Genomic DNA, 22,449 nt, shown 5'->3' on the forward strand with positions numbered 1-22,449 from the left:
ACAAATTTTCAAAATCTTCTTCGTTGTTTTCTAAACAATAATACAGACGATTCTCAATTTCTGAACGAACATTTTTGAAGGCATCTGTTGGAATAGCTCTATATTCTTGTACAATTCTGCGACGCAAATCGTTGACGCTTTCTGGTTGTGTTTTATAAACAACAGACTTAAAGTGTTTCCCTACAAACAAAAGTTGACTGGAGTTAGATTTGGTGATTTGGGTGGACACTTAATAACACCTCTTCTACCGATCCATCTTAGTGGGAATCGATTGTTTAACCACTGGCGAAATGGTAACGTGTAACGCGGGGGAGCTCCATCATGTTGGAAGATCAAAAGTTCTTCATTCATCAGAACATTGTTATCTACTTCTCCTTAAATATCTCCGAAATTAGTGCACGGATAAAAGAAAAGTATCCCACGAAAATTGCTGGTCTTTTTACGTACAATAAGATCCCGTAATAAAAAATATAGGTTTCCATTTGAAAAAAACAAAGTTGACCTTCAAATGACCTCGAAAACGCCACCCAAATAAAAACCGATACTGACCCCTCTTTCCCCTCTCGAAATCCTTCGACACGTGTCTTACACTTTTTTAATACATTTCACACTTTTCGAGATATCCGGCTGGAAAGTTTTCAAATGAGCACACTGTATAACAATCGCATAGTGAAAATCGAAACGTTTCTTGGCTGTTGGACAGTGTAATTTAGGATTTTGCAGAAAAAGTTACTTTTCTTGGTTTTATGTTTCGTATAGCGATTATACTTTAATACATTTTTGTAGATCCACAACTATGAAATTTTCAAAACAAGTTAAAATACGTGTTTACTGTTTTAATAATGACTTGTTTTCTTGTAAAAGCTCAAAGATAAATTTTTAGAGGATACTGTGGTTTCCTTAGAAGTCAGTTTTTGCATAAACCGTAGTTAAGCGAGTGCAGAGTACATATTAACAAAACTGATTCATGTAATCAATAAGCAGCAACGTTATCGTTGACAGATGGAAACTACCGATTTCCTAGTATTTCACAGTATTCCTAGCCGATGGAGCTTGTTTATCAGTTAATCTTTTATGGCAGCTTAACATGGCAGGCCTAAAAAAAGCTCTTTTTGTAAGTGATATTAAGAACTTTCATAATGCTGCGTTTAACTACTCATTTGGAGAAGACGTTGCATTTCTGGTGTATGTAAGTCCTTCAGGACTTTTTATACTCAGGGAGAGAGTCACCACTAAAAATAGCTGGTTGAAAGTAATATTTAATTTTCAAGTTAAAGTAGCTCCGAGTGCAAAGGATTAATGGAACACGTTGGTGTTATAAAAAGCGTGGCAGAAATCAGTATTATAAACCAATCGAGAGTAAGTAGTGTTATACAATTATATAATTAATTCAATAATTATTGAAGTTAATAATTTTATAATTAGTATTTATTATGATGTTGGCACTGGCCGAGTCAAAATTCGTCTGCTGTAACCGCGCTCTGATTGACCCTTGTTTTTCGTTAATAACTCGAACGAACCCGCGAAAAAATTTTCCTAAAGGAAAAGGTTATTTGAAATGATCTTAGGAATCACACTTTTCAAGGAAATACAACATTTTTGGGACACCCTTTATATTATATGAAAAATAAGTACATACTTAAAACTGTAAACGCTTTTTTCTCTGAATGTTTTTCCATCTGGAATTTTTTTTTCATTATTTTCATGGCTCCAAAGAATTGATTATATTATATGCAGGATTACAAAAGTCTGTTCAACCAATCTCTCTGCAACTGTAATATCTTACAGCTCGCATCAGTCAGCATTGCACGAACCACGATCAATATTGGAAACTTTATACCTTCATCCTCGCACTGCTGAACTATTTGAAAGAAACTGACAAGTGCAACGCTTTCACTTCAAATACGTATTATTCTTGTTTTTTTATTTTCAATTTTGTAATTGATTTTACATCACGCGACAGCCACACTTATACGAATGAATGATTTGAAATTTTTTGTTTCTGATAAAATATATATACGAAGTATGATACTGCAAAGTATTAAGTAGGCTTACACTTACTTAGAGTGGATAACAAAAGTAAGTTAACATTCATATTTTCAATAATGAAATCATGATAACAGTAATATTTATTCACATATAAAAATAAACAAGTTGATTACATATTTAATGGTAATGTTGAAAACCGGCATGAGTTGGCCAATTTATGTTGAGATCGCGCTAGTGGTGAGCGCCACTGGCGGCAACTTATTGTGAATGTTGTAATGACGATGATATTTTGCTTTCTGATTCGGGAAAAAACGTCGACGTAGCAAACTTCAAAGGGTGATTTCTCAAGACAAAAGTCTGCTCTATCGCGTGGTATAGTTCGATTTTCCGCTGAACCCTTATTTTTTGAGATAAATTCAAAAATATCCTGAAAATTTGCTGCAAAAGTGGTGTCTCGCCGTCTTTAATCATTGTTTAAACATGTTTAAACAATCATAATGTATTAATATTGGATATCACTGTATTCGGCAAAGTCTACAGAATCTTTTGCTGTAAAGAACAATTCAATATCTTTTATAATAACATGTCAATATTTGTTTAAAGTTGAAAAATATGTCTTTTTTTTAAACTCCATTTTCTCAAAAACTGGACGTATAGGAAAAAAATGAAAATCAGATTCGGAATCAGCGCTGAAAACTCTATAAGAATCGCATAGTGGGAATCGAAATACTTTTAAAAAGTTGAAATTTGTTGGACAGTGTAATTCAGATCTTCATTCAATTAAATTACAATGTAATTCGTAATTGCAATGGAGCACAATTATAAAATACATTGTAATTGAACCATGAAAAATGAAGTAATAGGCAAGAAGAGGTTGAAAAATCCATGTAAAGGATTACACCTATCGTCGATTACACCACTAAATACACTTGAAATTATATCGTGTTTGGTACCATTTTGCTTTAGAAAAATGCCACGAATATGTTGGCGAAAGTTCCATAAAATAATAATGAAAAATAAAGAAGATTAAATATTGGTGTTACATTGTGAAAAAAATGATGTCACTGCGGGAATACTGTCCGTGCAGAACACGGCTGTTCGACAGTAAACCCGCGGTTACTCTGTATATGAAAGAAAGATATAAAAATATATCGCAAGTTCTTCCAAGTTCTGGGCTATAATTTGGAGAGCTGTATTTTTATTATATTTCAATTATATTGTATTTCAATTATATTGTATTTCAATTATATTGTATTTCAATTACACATTGTATTTCAATTATACTGTAATTCAATTATATTGTATTTCAAGTATAGTGTATTCAATTATACTGTAATTCAATTATATTGTATTTCAATTACATTGTATGTCAATTACATTGTATTTCAAGTATATTGTATTTCAATTATACTGTAATTCAATTATAAATTGCATTTCAATTATATTGTATTTCAATTACATTGTGTTTCAATTATATTGTATTTCAATTACAAATCTGATTAAAATACTTAGTAATTGAATTACAGTGTAATTGAACTCTGGGTACATCAAAGTCATACAGTTATGGCTTTTTGGCCGAGGGGTGGCGTGAACCTCCCCCTCGTAATTTTCGATCGTATTGTACTGAATACGTTTATGCAGAACACAGCCGCAAATATTTTTGGTTTGGATCTTACTCCCGAAAACGCTCTTGACAAAACAGGAACTCGCATTGTTATTTTTAACCTTAATTCTAAGTCCTAGGTCCTAAATTCGCACTTTTCACATATATACATGGATGGGGGGTGATGATTCTGATAAAAGGACTGATATGATGTTATGATGTTATTTACAAATGGGGAAGGTGGTATGAGAATGAACTGAGCGGGAGAGGTGGGACAGGGGAAGTGATGCTAAATCGTTTATTGCACGGTGTTGAGAAAGAGTAGGAATGTTGGACGAGACGTATAAGAAATGGATCACTGGCACTTTAGTTGTAGTTGCAAAGACAACAGTCAGAATATCCTTTATTAAAACACTTATCGAACTAACCCAACACCACTTAAACTAATTGAACTAAAGAAAGTTAATGAACAGAAGCAAGGTTTTTAAGTAAGCCAGAACATAGGCAAAGACCAGAGAAGCGCAATGATCTTTTTGTAAAGAGCAACGTTCGTGTCGAGCAAGCAACTCTCACGTTTTGAAGTTAACTGACTTCTCGGGAGATCAGCGGTTTCCTCGAAATCAGATCGGTGAGGGGAGAGAGGTGAAGAGGAACCGATATTGTCGCGAGTTGTTATTTGGATTGGGTTAACCCCGTCACCTCTCTCGTCTCTGGCCTAGGAGAGCTCACGTGCCGCCGTTTCGCTCGCGTGATCCACAACACACGGAGTTGCGTAATTGCACGTTAGGCTGCTGCATTACAGTCTTGAGTCTCTTGCATTACATTAGAGTTATTTTAATACTATATTTAATACTACATTTCGTATACTACGGTGGCTTAAATCTATTGGCTAACCACCAGTATTTTTTATAATCTATATCACGTATTTCGAGGAAGTCCCTTCGTGGGACCGCTGTGCTGTATCGGTATACTTGCGCGGCTGAGGATTGAACAGGCTCCTGGTGGTTGAAGAGTATGCGTTTTCTTGCTCTGTGGCGTGGGATATGGTACAATATTGGGATTGCATCTTTGTTCTGTATGTAACCGTGATTGTCTAGAAATATAAATGCCTCGGGTGGGATAAAGTCGGTTGTTAGAGTTTTTCTTATGTGATTATCATCCGGATATGCTATTGGGAAAATTAAGCTATTGTCTGTTACTGATTTTGAGTTGGCAAAGTAGTTTCGTATTATTTTATTGGGTATGGGAATAAGTTTCCGCCCTTTTTTGTTGAAAAGAAGCTCTCTATTCAGAAATTCAAATGGATAGTAAATTCATTCAAAGTATGCTCTATCGGCATCTACAACCTTTTTCCACCGTTCAGGTAATAAACGAATTCCTCAAAGAAAAAAATCTGGTTATTTCGATGCGAGCCATTCATCGAGCCAATTTCGGATACTATCATAGGAAGTGAACTGCTCTCCAGATATGGCCGACTGCATGGACCGGAGCAAGTGGAAATCTGAAGGAGCAATGTTCGGCGAATATGGCGGATGGGGAAAAATTTTCCAGTTCACTCCTTCCAAGTATTTCTTGACGGGTTTTGCGACATGTGGCCTAGCGATGTCATGTAACAGAATCGGCTTATCTTGCATGTTGTCCCATTCCGGTCGTTCTTCTTGTAATGCTCGCTTCAAACGTAATAGTTGTAGTTCTCAAAGTGTTTGACGTGGATTTTCATCAAGTAATGCTCGCAAATCTGTATCTTTGAATTTTTGGCGCGCTATCGCGATCTTTGTTCCTTACGTCGAAATCATGGTTTTTAAACCGCCGAAACCATCTTTTACAACTTGTATTTGATGGAGCATCGCCCCCGTAAATATCCACGAGCAAACGATGAGTTTTCGCGGCACCTTTCTTTAACACAAAATAATGCAACACAACTTCCCGCAAATGCTGCTTACTTGGAATAAAAGTCGACATTTTGGACGCGCAAAATTGACTGCTGTTCACGCTCCAAACAATTGCCACTAACTGCGTTTAGAAGCTTAGACATAGACCTTTCAAAAACATGTACTACGTTGCATCAAGTACGCGATCGGTACTTGAGTACAACGACATCTCCAAAAGGGCGGAAACTTATTCCCATACCCAATAATTATAAAATTATCTATTCTGCTGATATTGGCTTTATTGTATATGGTTTCGTTATTTATGTGCCTTTTGTAATTTGAGTGAGCCGGTCTATACGAGCCAAGGCAAGCTCTGAGGCATCGTCTTTCAAAAACTCGTATTATCTCTATTATAGAGGCACTGATATTGTACCATATCTCACAACCGTAAGTTAGAATGGGATCTATCAGGTCTTGCCCTTCTGGGTCCCTTCAGGTCCCTTTCTGGGATATCGGAAGGCGGTTGACGACGGTATACGTATATGTAGGGATCGGTGACGGATCAGGTAGTAGCGGGAAAGGTCTTTGACTGTCTGTCCATCTTGTGACGAGCGTAGAAGGTTAGCCGCCACATTACTCTCTTGCCAGTAAACAACGATAATCTTGACGAGTTCCCTTTTCTACTATAATCCAAGTCAGAATCCGAGGAGGACGATGGGATGCTTGGCGAGCATCATCGTCGCGAGCTAGTGAGTCGCGCTCGTGCCTATCGAGTCGTAGATGCTGCTGTCCTAGCACGGCCGTTCAAAGAGGACGTCGATTCGGTGAGCTGATCCTCCGTGAATCCGTCGTGATCTGCTGACGTCGCGTATGACCAGAGTGAGACCCTGTTTTCTCTTTCATCTCCACAGCGTATTTACAAAAAGAAAGTAAACAAACGCTGCTCCGGAGCAGGCACGTTGGTACTTTTGTACATTGCCACGGAGCGTGCACGAATACGGAAAATTCATTTCAGTGTGCTAGCAATAGTTTTTTGCAATTATTTCGGAAACTAAGTCCGAGCGCCGCACAGTGCGTGGGGTATTTCGCTGAAAAACGGGAATAAAATATTGTAGCGTTATTTATGGGCTCACGGTCACAAATAAGTAGGTCGTTGGATTTGTCTTGACGCCAGCTATAAGATTATGAAATAAAAATTGTACTTTAACATTTAAAAAATCAAAATAATTCTTATTTTTTGGCGAAAAAAATTTTTTATTTAAATTTTAAATATATAATTTTGTACATGTTTCAATACTGTTCAACTTTTATTGGAACCATTTTGTCGTCAGATTATCCGAACTCTTGAAAAGTAGTGATAATGGAATGCTTTGATTACTATGTACTGAGTTGAGATAGGTGTACAAACTCTTCACAGATTTTATTCTGTTATCATCTAAATTAGTATTGTTATTAATATTTCAACATTACCAATCATTCTGTAAGTTTTTTTTCGATTTCAAAACTTTATTGACGATTTTGGTATACAATTGAGCTGAATTGTGCACTCCTTCTGGTACCATTACACTCTATAAAGCTTTGCGATCATAGTCCAACAAAAAAATCTTCCGAATTTTTCCGAATTCGAGAGTTATAACTAATTTAAGTAGAAATGAGCATGGAAAGTCGCAGCGTACGCGTAGTACACCTGCACCGCAAACTCTCGCCGTCGAACGCGTTCGCCCGATTCTCTACGAGATCTTACGAGGATCTTTGTTTACATTGTTGCTGCAAAGGAGCCTTCGATTCAATCGTTTCCTTGCAATATTCAGTCAAAACAGTTCCATCATAGAGTGCTGAGCAAACTATTGAGAGCATCTATTATATTCTCTTATGTTATATTTTAGTTTTCCGTTAGACCGCGAGAGTTTGCGGTGCAGGTGTACTACGCGTACGCTGCGACTTTCCATGCTCATTTCTACTTAAATTAGTTATAACTCTCGAATTCGGAAAAATTCGGAAGATTTTTTTGTTGGACTATGATCGCAAAGCTTTATAGAGTGTAATGGTACCAGAAGGAGTGCACAATTCAGCTCAATTGTATACCAAAATCGTCAATAAAGTTTTGAAATCGAAAAAAAACTTACAGAATGATTGGTAATGTTGAAATATTAATAACAATACTAATTTAGATGATAACAGAATAAAATCTGTGAAGAGTTTGTACACCTATCTCAACTCAGTACATAGTAATCAAAGCATTCCATTATCACTACTTTTCAAGAGTTCGGATAATCTGACGACAAAATGGTTCCAATAAAAGTTGAACAGTATTGAAACATGTACAAAATTATATATTTAAAATTTAAATAAAAAATTTTTTTCGCCAAAAAATAAGAATTATTTTGATTTTTTAAATGTTAAAGTACAATTTTTATTTCATAATCTTATAGCTGGCGTCAAGACAAATCCAACGACCTACTTATTTGTGACCGTGAGCCCATAAATAACGCTACAATATTTTATTCCCGTTTTTCAGCGAAATAACCCACTGTGGCAGTGGGACGAATGTATCGCGTTTTGCATCCCTTTAAGTTTTTGTATCGCCTTGAGATTTTAAATATCCATGTTTTCAGTAGCATAGAATACGAATCTGAAGTCAAAAAATTTTTTGACCAACCAAAAAATTTGTTTTTCAAATTGTTGGAAATAAGGAAAAATGACTCATTTATTTAGAAAATTCGCTAAAAACAGGATGTATTTTTATATCCTATAATTTTTCGGACATGTTCTGTTGACAATTCATACTATTGAACCTCAGAAAATAATTTTTAAGTTAATATCATCAAATATCACTGATTCATTACATTTATAGAATTTAATTGTTGTCAGATAGGTTGTTGGTTTTAAAAAAATCGAAAAAACGTTGGAAAAAACGTCGCCTACCGAAACGCAACTCGAAATTCTGGATGAGAAATTATCAACTTTCTGTAGTCATTTAAAATTTAGATGGACAAATAGCTATAATAATAAAAAGCGCCTTTTGAATAAGAATGACAAATGGCTGTCGCAAATATTTCCGTACCCTGATAAGTTTTTTGGTGGTTCGGAAGGTAAAACAGCACCCAAGTCATTTGGCGAGTGCTCAATGAGGCACAAAATGCGTCGAGTGGACGAATTAAGAAATTTTTCGAGCGAAGAACTGCTTTTTGCGGCTAAACTCAATTTAAGGAACGAAGGCCAAACGCTTAAGGCGAAAATAATAGAAAAAATTCTTAACAACCCTGAAGATTCTGACGAAATAAGAAAAATGAGCGGTGTACCAAGTACTTATGGTAAATCATGATTTTTTTAAAACCAACAACCTATCTGACAAAAATTAAATTCTATAAATGTAATGAATCAGTGATATCTGATGATATTAACTTAAAAATTATTTTCTGAGGTTCAATAGTATGAATTGTCAACAGAACATGTCCGAAAAATTATAGGATATAAAAATACATCCTGTTTGTAGCGAATTTTCTAAATAAATGAGTCATTTTTCCTTATTTCCAACAATTTGAAAAAAAATTTTTTGGTTGGTCAAAAAAGTTTTTGACCAGATTCGTATTCTATGCTACTGAAAACATGGATATTTAAAATCTCAAGGCGATACAAAAACTGAAAGGGATGCTAAACGCGATGTCCAGCATTTCGATACATTCGTCCCACTGTGGTCGGGGACAAAAAGCTGATAAATAGGCTACCGGTCGGTAAGGTGTTAAGTGTCTATCAATAAGTACCTGTATCAAATTTAAACCCGATCGGAGTCAGTTAAGCCAGTATTAAAAGCAGTATTGCTTATTTGGAGGTTCCCGCCACTTTTTAAACCCAAATGCCGATCGCGGTCGGGTGTGGTCGGGTGTAATCTGAACGAATTTCTCTCACATAATACCAAAGGAAAAAGACCATGAAGCCCGTTTTTTGGCAAATCCTGACGGACTCTTTAAAAATGAAAAACAGACCATTTCCAAAAAATAAAAAAAATTTGCAAAGAAAAAAACGAAAAAAAATTTTTTATTGCTTCATAAATGTAGAACAAAAAAATTCGTCAAAGTTTTTTTTATCTTTCCATTCACGGTTATTGTAATATAAACGTAAGAAAACTATATAATAGAATTTTTTTTTCTTCGACTATAAAGCACATAAAAAATGTTTTTTCGATTTGCTATATGTGGATGACGCTCGTCAAGATGCACTGAAGCAAGTATATATGCCACCAAAGTCTTATAATAAACTTCAAATTTTAGTCAATGTCGCGGGTTTTCGTACATTCGTCCCACTGTGCGCCGGGTAGATGTATAGACAAAGGTGTTCAGAATGTTGTCCTTGACAACACATGTCAAGGTCATCTGAGATGCCTCGCCTTAACGTAAGGTTTACCAATAATCACATTGATTGACCCTGTGTCTCCTTATGCAAATCAATTTCTACGTACCTGAACGTGTATTGAGATCTACAGCAAGGACAAAACTGAACCAATAACCACAAGTTTTATATAAATCATTATTTATTGCTAGGAATATAGAAGAATAACAAAAAATCAACATTATAATTATTTTTATCATAGTTAGAAGTAACCTAAGACATTATTTTCAATAATTAATGTCTCCTCATTTAGCAACGACAACAAAAATAGATTGACTCCGTTTTGCACCACGTCCAATACTTGGCAATATTTAATATATTATTTATTTTTAATATTTTGTCCACAACCCTTGTGCTTGTAAAACTGCACTAATTCGCTTTGGCATACTTTCTACTAATTTTTTGCAATAATCCGGAGATATTTGTTCCCACTGTTCTCGAATTCTATCATACAAATCTGTGATTGAAGTTGGTTGGGAGTCATATGAATCCCCCCCCCCCCCCCCGAAGTCGTCTTTTTAGTAAACCCCATAGATTCTCTATCAGGTTGAGGTCGGGGCTCTGTGCAGGCCAATCCAGAACAGAACATTTTTTAGTATTGAGCCAATTTTTTACACTTTTAGCAGTGTGCTTAGGGTCTCGGTCATGCATGAAAATTACATTTTTTTCTTCAAAAGGCATATTTTCAACAGCATCTATGAGATGATCTTGTAAAATATCCTTGTACATGTACTGATTCATGATGCCATTAATTCGATGCAGTGATCCAACACCAAATGCTGTTAGGCACCTCCAGAACATTAGGGATCCGCCTCCATGCTTTAACGTTCGTTTCACATGTCGTGGTTTAACCTTTCATTTTTACGAATCGAGCACCAAGACACGCCATCTGAACAAATTCTCATAATTTTGGTATCGTCTGACCAAATAACCCGTTCCCAGTCAGTAGTTGTCCAGTTTTGATATTTTATAGCCAATTCCAAACGACGTTTAATATTTCTTTTCGATAACATTGGCTTCTTTTTGTTCTTAATGCTTCTAACCTCAGCTCCTTTGAGGGTTCTTCGTACTGTCCACTGACATATTTGTATATTTGTATCTTCTTTTAATAATTTTGCAGCCATAATGGAACTTGAAGCTTCATCAGATGTGATAAACCGTATAATCCTTCGTTCATCCTGCGGTGATAATATTTTTGGTCTTCCTCCAACATTTAATAATATACTTTTACAGTATTTTTTCTTATTCTCTGCACTGTAGATTGACTAACCCTGCAAGTTCTCGCCGTCTTACGCGTTGACAAGCTGTCATTCAAAAGAGAAATGACTTTTTTTGCACAATTTGGAGCAATTGACTTCATATTTATTCTTACTTCACTTGCGTGCTTTTCCGTTTAACTGATTGCGTAGAACTGAGTGTTAAGACGTAGACTAATAGTTTGTAAACATACCAGTGCTAGATGTAAACATACTATACTAGATCATTCCACGTAAACATTTCTTGTAGGGACCGGTGCAAAACCGAGTCAATCTATTTTTGTTGTCATTGCTAAACGAGGAGACATCTGCTCTTGGCATAACCCAGAAAGATGGCAAAAGATCATCGAACAAAGTGGAAAATATTTTATTGATTAAAGTTGATTGCTTGAATAAAAAAATTGGGCTATATTACACAGATAGTGAAAACATTATTTCGCAAGGACTCATTTTGAAGGTTACTTAAAGGATATAAAATGACATTTTTTGAAAAAATGTTTCAGACAGAAGTTTATTGTTTTTTCGCATAGAATCCAAATCCGTAATAAAAAATACCATGTTCCATTTGAAAAATGTAACTTCCGGTCTCAATCACCTATTTCCGGCCGAAACCGGAAGTTAAAAATATCACCATTTGATAGAGCACGTATGATTTATAAAAGAAACACTTTGAATTTTTGAAAATAACCTATTTTATAGATTATAAATGGGTGGTACGGGTGGTCTGGGACACCCTATAGATTAATTAATCCAATAAATCGCATTATTGCAAACTCTAGCACTCTCTATATGTAATCGTTTTTTTAGTGGGTCTTCACACACTTTTAAAAGACAATTACGTAGGATTATCGGATAATACCATACCTTTTGCACCATGAGTTTTTGTGCATATCCCTTCTTTGTTATTTTACGTAAAGTCTTTTCTCTATTGTTTAAACATTTATGTAAGAGGGCTTCGGTCCGTTTACAATAAAATAAACATATTAAAAGGTCATAGAAATCGGTGAGGATCCCCTATTGTAAATAATTACCAAGAATTTTGCTGTCATCCTAGTTCATGTGAGAATGTGCGCACTGCGGCAATATGTTCGTTCTTTCTTTCGGTGCGCAACAAACACGCTACCGCCGCGCCGTAAAATACGTTCTGAAATCTGAAACTAATCGAACAGCTGCGCCGAAACACCGCAATGCGTGTTAAAAAACCAGAATATGCACCTGGCCTTGGGTCACTATTAGAATCGCCGACAATTTCTCTTTTCAGCGGAAGTTAGTGTAACATAATCGTTAAATTGCGGACCTTTATGTGAAATAAGAATTTTCTGTATCGATTGCAAGGAACGAGAACTTTTTTCCTTGTTTCATCATTTGAATAAATTGCACATAATGTAACAGTATTCTTAAATGCGTCTAATGTGTTTACTGTTTTATATTTAACCTTTTTATTTATTGCCATAAATGCGTAAAATCTGCAGTTTAATGATCATAAATGCATTTATTCGTTTCAAGGAATGAGTAATGTTATTACTAGACCCGGATTTTATGCATTTATGACAAAAATGAGTATGTAGGTGCAATTTAAAACAGTGAGAAGATTAGAAGACTGTAAGAATATTAATACTATATTATTTTCAATACAGTGTACAATTATTAGTGTAAAATATAAATTTATATTTAGCTGCTGTGTCTTGCAATTAATGCACAAAGTTTGACCTTTGAATAATTTCGAAATAATATCAAGAAAATATTTCAGGAATTTAGAAACATTTAAGAAAAGAGATATTTCATTCATGTAGAAAATATTTCAGAAATTTAGAAACATTTAAGAAATTCAGTAATATTTCAGATATTTGCCATATATGTATAGAAACACATTTAAGAAATTTAAAAATATTTCAGAAATTTAGAAATATTTAATCAATATTAAAAATTAAAAATATTATACGAAATTTATTATTCTAGTTTGAAAAACTGGTGAACAAAATACTAACTAATTATAATATCAAACTACAGGTTTTATGTATATAACAAAAATCTGTAGGTGAAATTTAAAACATTACAGAAAACATTTAAGAATATGGTTGTATTTCTTTTAACTGGCTATAATTATGAAACGGGAAGATATTTTTATCTAGCTCCTTTCTCTTGTAGAAAATGTCTGATGCAGAGTATTTTACTTAAAAATTCGCAGTTTGCTTATTATGTCCTCAAAGAAGTTTTCGTTGAGTCGTGTCTGTTTTGCATCGAAAGTGCGGTATGCACCAAGTTCATAATAAATGAACCATTGACATTAATTACGTTATGCATTTAATAGGACAAATAATTCATGCGAACATGAAATGGTTAAATGTTTTAGAGCCGCCGCGAACATCCCCTCAGCAGGATGCAGCGGTAACTGGCGGCCCTCTTCCTCCTCCCCCGCCTTCTTCTCAGCATCCACAGCCCTACACGCAAGTAAGTTGAAACAAATTAAGTAACAAATAGTTGAAAAATTAATCTTCGTTAATCAATCCTGTTGTAAGCAAATTAGAATTTCACTTCAGTAATGATAAAACTAATAAGTAAAATCTCCAGATTCAACACCTGCAATTTTGATAAAACTTTGTATTAATACACGTACAGGGTGATCTACAATTTAGTCCCGACAACTTTTGAGGCATTCCGATAGTCTGACAAAGAACTGTTTCGAACAAAAGTTAATCATTTTGCAATGGTATACAAATTGCACCATTAGAAAGAAAAAAAGTTCCATGTCAATTACAAGTCAATGAATGTACAGGGTGTCGCACCATATATTACCACCTTGATTTTCGTCATGATTATTACTAGATGGGTACGTACAATTTAAAGCAGTGGACATGTAAAAAATATTTAAGTACATCAATGTGTTAGTTTCAGCTTAATAGGATAAGTAAAATAAGAATACAATTTTTACTTGGCTCCTGTGTCCTGCAATAAATGCGAACATTTTTTATTTTGCATAAAGATCCGCAGTCTAATTATTACACGCAGCGAGAAATGTTTCAAATGGATATTAAATGGTTTCAAGAGATGCGCATACTGGTGTTATTAGTTTTTTTGTAGGCGGACGCGTCAAAGACTTATGAAGGTCAACTATGATTTTTTTAATGGAACTGTATATTTCGTTATGCACCAAACAATGTAACTTTTTATTCTCTATGAAAAAGTATTAACCCACCCATGTCGAAAAATGATTCGTTTAGGAGATATTTTAATTTTAATATTGCTACACTTTGTCCCACGAGAGACCGGAATCGCGTAAAGACCAGTTTTCGTTCGTCGCTGCGTATCTTCGCCCTAATTGGTTCAAGAAAGTGGGGAGTGGGTAGTGGGGTGACAGATGATAGGCTCGCTGCGCCTCCACCATCTTCCAAGCTGCGCGAAATGAGTCCGGACTCTCGTGCGACAAAGTGTAGGAAACTTCATCGACTTCATAGCTCGATATAAAGTATAAAGGAACGAGATGTAAATGGACGTTACATTGAACCCGTTTTCTAAATAATTACACTGTTCAACAGCCAAAAAGTATTTCGATTCCCACTATGCGATTCTTATAGAGTTTTTCGCGCTGATTCCAAATCTGTCCTTAATCTTTCTCCTAGACATACAATTTTTGAGAAAATTGTGTTTTAAACAAGACATATTTTTCAACTTTGAACAAATATTGTGATGTTATTATAAAAGATATTGAATTGTTCTTTACAGCAAAAGATTCTGTAGACTTTCCCGAATACAGTGATATCTAATACTAATACATTATGAATGTTTAAACATGTTTAAACAATCATTAAAGACGAAGAGACAACACTTTTGCAGCAAATTTTCAGGATATTTTTGAATTTATCTCAAAAAATAAAGGGTCCAGCGGAAAATCGAACTACACCACGCGAAAAAGCAGACTTTTATCTTGAAAAATCACCCTTTCAAGTTTGCATGGTCGACGTTTTTACCGAACCAGAAAGCAAAATATCTTCGCCCGACATGCGTTAAAAATGAAAGGAAAATAATAAAATTTGGTGCAAAAGTGGTGTCTCTCCGTCTTTAATGCTTGTTTAAACATGTTTAAACAATCATAGGGTATTAGTATTGAATATCACTGGATTCGGGAAAGTCTGTAGAATCTTTTGCTGTAAAGAACAATCTTTTATAATAACATCACAATATTTGTTCAAAGTTGAAAAACATGTATTTTTTAAAAACTCAATTTTCTCAGAAACTGTAAGTCTAGAAGGGAAATTAAGGATAAATTCGGAATCAGCGCGAAAAACACTATAAGAATCGCATAGTGGGAATCGATATACAAAAAAAAGTTGAAATTTGTTGGACCATGTTATTAAATAAATGAAGTTTCATTAATTGTGGCGTGGAGGGTGGGATTTCCTTAGCAATATTTAAATTAAAATATCTCCCAAACTAATAATTTTTCAACATACGTAGTTTAATGGCGTAAATCAAGGTGGCATGCACGGTTGCCATATTCCCCGGGAACCAGGCCCCTTACCGCCGCGCCCTTACAGTCTTCCCACTAACACTGACGCGTACCGCTAACTTAGCTTGCTCCACGCGGTACGCGTCAGTGTTAGTGGGACGAGTGGGGCGGGCTCAGCGGCGCTGATGGGCGAGGGGCGCAGTGGTAAGGGGCCTGGTTCCCGCAGAATATGGCAACCATGGTGGCATGTGTAATATAATGGCTGTATAATAATAGTATTGTTTATAAATCTACACACTAAAACCTTGAGTTGACCTTGAACTAAGAAATTAAACAGTCTGTTACTAAGTTGTCGTAAAATTTGTCAATTCCTAATGGTCTGTCATTCGCCATTATTCTTTATACATATATAGCTACACATTAAAATCTCTTAAAAGCAAAATGTTGTTTTGCATAAGATTGAATGCAATTTGAACATTTTGTTCAAATTGCATTCTTTTGAGAAGGATTTCTGTGAGAGAGAAGAAGAAAAAGTTGCTACTTACAATTAGTACCAATTTCTTAGTTCAAAGTCAATTCAAGGTTACAGTACCGTACGTCGTTGATTCGTCATAAAATCGTCCATAAAACTATGCAGTCAGTTACACATACTGCGATTTAAAGTCAGGGTGACCTTGAAATGTTTAATGAGTAAAATGAAATCCTTTTAAAAAATCTCTGTAAACAATTAAAAACTGATTAATAGACTGCGGATCTTTATGCAAAATAAAAATGTTCTGCATTGATTGTGCGCGCGAAGCAGGAATAAAATAAAAATTGATTTCATCCCTTAATGACTTTGTTACATTAAAAACAAGATTACGATATTCTGAAATTTTTCTAATCGTTTACTGTTGCATATTTCACCCAACGAATTTCTTCATAAATGCACAAAGATCCGCAGTCTACTGATTAACTTCGGTCGAAACATTTCTGTGTTAGTTTATCGAAACTGCCTCATAAATCGTTGGTATTAAATTGTACACCACTTCGGCTGAAGTCTCGAAAACCGATCGACTCGGATTGAGCTCAAGTTTTGCACGTAGCCTCATGTTGCATTAATGCAGGGGGTTCGTCCTTCCCCCACCCTAAAACACATACATATACGGTAGAAAAAATTATGTCGGTAAGGTAGAAAATTACACTAAAATGATAAGAAATTTTTTCGAGTAGGCAAAAATCCTCTTAGGAAACATGTTTTTAATGCAAAATGAGGCTACGTGCAAATTTGAGCTTGATCCGATTTGACCGAAACCGGGACTTTAGCCTATACTTTGCTATAAAATCGCTGTAATCACGAAAACAAATAATTAAAACTGTTTTATAATTAAAGAAGAATTTTCTTAGATGATAATAACTCGACTAGTTCAAAACTTTCTGTTCGTCACATTAGTTTGTCTTTACTTGTCTACACAAGGTCAGCTAGCCATTAATTAAAACCAGGGACCACAACTGTTATAACCAAAAAGAAAAAGTCATAGAATTTCATCAAGTATTTCATCAACTAAAATCGTATTGGTTACAAATAAGGTTTATAAGTAACCGAAAATTTTTTCTCTTGTTGGTAAATGTTATCGTTGAGAGTTATCAATGTTATAACAGTTAACCTTATAACAGTTATCAATGAGAGAAATTTATTTCCATCGCTCATAACAGTTGTCGATAATAGAAATTTATTTCGATCGCTCATAACAGTTATTAATGAGAGACGTTAATTTCGATCGCTCATTACACTTATTGATGAAGGAAATTTGTAATAGTTATTATTAAATAGTACAACTTTCACATGGTAGACAATCAATTATTTCATAAACTTTTTATTCGTAACGTTAATTGCTACAATCAAAATTTAATGTGTCAAACAAACAGATTTTGTATTGTTCTTATGGTCTATCGATTCATCTTGTTGTACGAAACCTTCTCAATGAATTTCACAGGCATGCTCCATCCGAAAAAGAGTAGACAACTCGATAATTAAATAAGCAACCAAAATGAATTTTCTCATCAATAATTATTATGAACAAGTGAAATGAAATTCGATCATCGATGACTGTAATGAGCGATCGAAATGAACTTCTCTCATCGATAACTGTTATGAGCGATAGGAATAAATTTCTCTCATCGATAACAGTTATCGAGGAGGATCCAATTTTTTGAACACTAACAACTGGTATTCGTAACCAAAAAGTATAAAAATAAATATTTTTAATCATTTTGTTCTTTGAATTTTTTTCTTTATATTTTGTGTACATTATTTTAAATTTAAATAATAATCAACATTTTCTTAATGATTTTTATCGTAGAAAATGTTAGAATAACTGTTATTTTTAGTCTCTGATTAAAACAGAAACTTATATTTAACGCACATTATAACACAATGAAACATTTCACATCAACTTTATAACTAATTATGCACATTTAAAGGCAATAGCGCCAGTATCGATCCTTGTTTCGAACATTTTTATATTGGAGAATAATGTAAACCACAAACAATCTGAAACTATGTACTATATCGCAGGAGGTCACTTCCTGCGTTTCAAACACTACGGCGCCATATAATTTATTAAGGACTGTTATAACTCCATCTCAGAACTATTACGCCACACCTGCTTCATTCTCACATACGAAGCGAGTTAAATTACTCGCGAACTGTTTGTTATACGCAGAATGTTTCAAACAGAAGTCTTATGGTATCATGGCGGACTTACAGTGAAGGAATCTCTTTATTATTAGTGGTTCGTTTCATTCGACTATAAGACGTACCTTGAGATTGAGATATTTCATTACTCATACCCATAACGTACTGTACGAGCGATGTTGGTTTGTGGACACTCACGAGTGCCGCGCGGACAATTGTTCCACTCAAGGTTGTAAGGCTTGAGCCCTGTTAGACCGCGGACGCGTCGACTCGCGAATGTCGCTTGATTAGTATTGTTTCTGAACAAGTAATTGTGTTGTTTCGTCGCTGGTTGACACGATACTGAACCTCGTCCCTACTGATTTTCCGAGGATACTTAATAATGTGAACCCCTCCATTATCCATATAATCGAATAAAAACGTATCTTTTGGCACGCGGCCGCTGGCACCCTTCATGGGCCTTGAATCCCTGTTTTTGCAGAATCCGCCTGTATACCGTCGCATACCTGCGGACCGCAGGAAGGCTTGGTACATCCGATCTGCCTTTTATTTCTCGTCTTCTTTTCATTCGTTTTTTGGTTTTTGACATAATGCCCTTAAGGTGTTTAACCGGCAACTCCACTACTGCGACTTAAGAACCAATCTTCGTTTTTCTCATAACTTTCATTTTCATCTCTTGTTGTGCAAATTTAAATTCATTCTCCAAAGTGGCAAGCACTTCGGATTTTCCAATTGGAGGATCTAAATCCCGTATTTCAACATCAAATCGTTTTTCTAATATCCGAACGGCATAATTGTCTGATAGTGCCGTTTCCACTCGTGTCTTGATAGAGTCCAAATCCTCCACCTTCAGAAGTTCTATAAGCACATGACCCATTTGGAACTTTCTAATTCTTTTAATTCCTTCGTAGTCGCTCATATTCTCCTTAATCATCTTGCACACATTGGAGAAGTCATCGCCATCTTTAACTTGTACCAGCAATGCATCCGTTTGTGGGATGATCCACTTCGGTCTCATAACCTTTTCGCCTCTCTTGCTATCTTCCTTCTCTCCAGAATTCGTTGTTTTTCCCTTTCTTTCTTTCGTTTTTCTATTCAGGTGCTTAGCGAATCTCGTGGCTTCTTCCAGTAGCCTGACGGCCCCGGGTGAAGTCTTCGGTCCCCCCGTGCTCGTTAAACCTTCATATCAGGGAAATATTCCCTCCATTGTTGAGGTTTTCTAGCGGCCTAAGGTAGACGCCTTGCGTCTAGCCGCTGAGATTCGCGCACCTTTATATAGAAGGAACTACGTCACAACGTTGTTTATATCTTACAATACGCTTATAAACTATATATAATACGCAGATAACTATATTTAGTCCGCCAAATTCTTATGCGTAATAATCTCTCTTATGCCTATGTTAAAAAATTATTTAAATAAAAATAAATTTTTTAAAAATACCACGTTTTTAAAATGGACTAAAAAGTATAAAATAATTTTTCCTAGCCCCGTACAGATTCCTAACCACGTACAGATAATCCTGAAAATTTGTGATTGTGAATTTTTAACATCTACGCAAATACTTGTAAGATTTAAAACGAAAAACGTGGGGCGCATGCAATAGATAATTGATGCATGAATAGTTCACCTAAATTACTAAAAATTTTATTGCTTCGCAAATGATATGAACTGTTGTGTGAGATTTCTCAACGGCTTCTACTCTCTACACTCCTTACTATTATCTTGCGCCCCACGTTTTTCGTTTTAAATCTTACAAGTATTTGCGTAGATGTTAAAAATTCACAATCACAAATTTTCAGGATTATCTGTACGTGGTTAGGAATCTGTACGGGGCTAGGAAAAATTATTTTATACTTTTTAGTCCATTTTAAAAACGTGGTATTTTTAAAAAATTTATTTTTATTTAAATAATTTTTAAATAATTATTTTCTGCTTTTTAGTCTTGTGTGTGTGAAATTTTTGAATCGATTTTAAACATTTTTATGAGATTATAACAGAGACACGTAGTAAATTTCAGACGGTATTGCAACCCCGTCCTATCGAAAACAAACGCCATGGTAAAATGTCAAAGATAAAGGTTCGACGTTCAGTGGAGTGGGGATGAGTCAGAGTGGGAACGCCTAGTGGAGTAGGGAGCGCTGAACACGTGGACGTAGGGTTTCGCGGGGAGGTGAACAGGCAAATATTTAATTGTTATTTCTCCGAAACGGATAGACTTTTAAAAAATTTTTTTTTGAATAATGTATTGTCATCTAGTTCTGAGCCATGTAACCGATTTCAAGTCTCTAGCTCATCAGGAAGTTAGTTTAAAATCAATTGCAAAATTTGCCACCGAACAAACAGACAAACAGACAAACAAACAAGAAAGCGAGCTAATAAAAACGTGGTAATAAGTACGTACAAGTGTAATTGGTAAAAGAAAGGAAAAATATGATATTAATAAAGTAATTCGATTTATTTGTCAGTAATATTTAAAACAATATTTTCTCGTCAAATAACATGATAATTGTTTATATTTGTTTGTTGTACATGACGAAAATTGTTTAAATAATAAATATTTATTTGTTTTAACAATCGTTTAAGTAATCAAATATTATTGGTTTAAACATTTGATCAAATAATAAAAATTTAACTGTTTAAACAATCGTCTGACGTATCTGGAAACATACGGATGTTATTTGGATGTACGGCTGGATATATTCAGGACGCAGGACATTTATATGAGGTTTATAGGACATTTAAATTTAATTTTAATTTAACATTTAAATTGATAAAAATTCCATTTATTACAAACACATTAGGTACATAGTATAATACAATACAATCACGCATATACGTATAACACTAATATATACAGTAATACATAACAATATATTTGTAACAATATACTTATCTATATGTTGCGACGTTGTCCCTTTTTCGAACGGTTTTATGGCCGACGAAAAACGGTCAACCCCGAGATTTTATAGGCTCTGAGACCGGGCCGTGCGCGGCCGTGCGGACACGGTCCTCTCGGTGCAAAGGCGGAACTCGGTGGAGGCTTGAACGAACAACGCGACGTTAGTTCGGGCGCCAGGTATTGAGAAAATACCACGCGAAACACGATGGTGACCTCGAACTCGGGGAAGCCGAGTCCGAGAGTCAAGCCTCCACGAAACGCGGTCTGAAATAATGACGCGAACGGCCAGATGATTCGAGCGCAGGAGATAACGGGGACAGTCCTCACGGCAGGACGGATCTCGCAGGTGAAGAATCAACAAACGGAATTGGCTCTTAATCTTTAATGGTCACGAAAGTAAAAGATACAGGCGAGCGGCCACGAGGCCGCGAACCGGGAGCCCGCGCTCCTTGTACACTTTAGCGGAAGATGATCGTTCGCTGAGCGCGTTAGTCTAACGTGATTCTATCGCGGACGTACGATGCTACGGTACAATATTCGATTTGTTCGTCGATACAAGATTCCGCGAGGCGCGGATGAACGGCGCAATTCCTACGACTGTCGCGAGAGTCCGAGACGAAGCGAAATTGCCGACGTGCGATGGATAATCCACGGCCGTACGCGGGATTCGAGGCGCGTAGACCGCCGCGGTTCACGCGTAATTCCGCCTACGCTTCTACCGTCGCCGACTATCCGAACCGAAGACTATTCGAGACTAATTCGATACCGACACAACTCCCGAGGAAGACTTCCGATTTACGAAATTAAGGGAATTCTTGTCGCGAAGGCTCACAGCGTCCTTGAGGAGGACGCGAGCGAAGGCTCGAGGCGCCCTGCGCCTCGGCCCTTACGAAATCTCCGAGGACGAGGCGAACACGTGTCGTCCTCGCGCGAATAACACGAGCCACCACGATTAACGAATCGAGGAATCACAGAATCGGCTTACCGTTGACGATATTCACGCTAGCCGCTACCGATGGACTTCGTAGGCTTCGCTGAAGGTTGCCCCTCGACCGAAATTCCGAGCTGGATCCGGAAAAGCCACCCGCGACGCGAAACTAAGCGGTATTCGGTAGTTGCAAGGACGAGATTAGTTGAAGCGAAACGCGACTATACTCGATGAGCCTCTGTGCGACAGTGGTTCCTCGATCCGCATCGACGGAACGCATCGATCCTGGTTCCCCCCACTCCGAGCGTATTGCCGAATTTTCCGATAGGTGCCGTACGCAACGCAACTAGGTTGTCGCAGGATCGCAACTACGAAAAAGTCCTAGGGCC

At 36.0% G+C, this 22,449-nt stretch overlaps 1 protein-coding gene across 16 annotated transcripts in view; it reads left to right on the top strand.

Moving 5' to 3' along the window:
• The window catches only part of LOC143210125 (uncharacterized), a 957,580-nt gene that overhangs the window by 641,474 nt on the left and 293,657 nt on the right, over positions 1-22,449 (top strand). For all 16 annotated transcript variants that reach the window (XR_013009198.1, XM_076426766.1, XM_076426793.1 and 13 more), the window contains one exon: positions 13,462-13,559. Coding sequence is in view for 15 of the 16 variants with exons in the window: in XM_076426766.1 (XP_076282881.1) it covers positions 13,462-13,559 (98 nt within the window). In the remaining variant the exon portion in view is untranslated. The remainder of the gene's footprint in view (positions 1-13,461; positions 13,560-22,449) is intronic.

This window comes from Lasioglossum baleicum, chromosome 1, assembly GCF_051020765.1.
Source record: "Lasioglossum baleicum chromosome 1, iyLasBale1, whole genome shotgun sequence".
NCBI classification, from domain to species: domain Eukaryota; kingdom Metazoa; phylum Arthropoda; class Insecta; order Hymenoptera; family Halictidae; genus Lasioglossum; species Lasioglossum baleicum.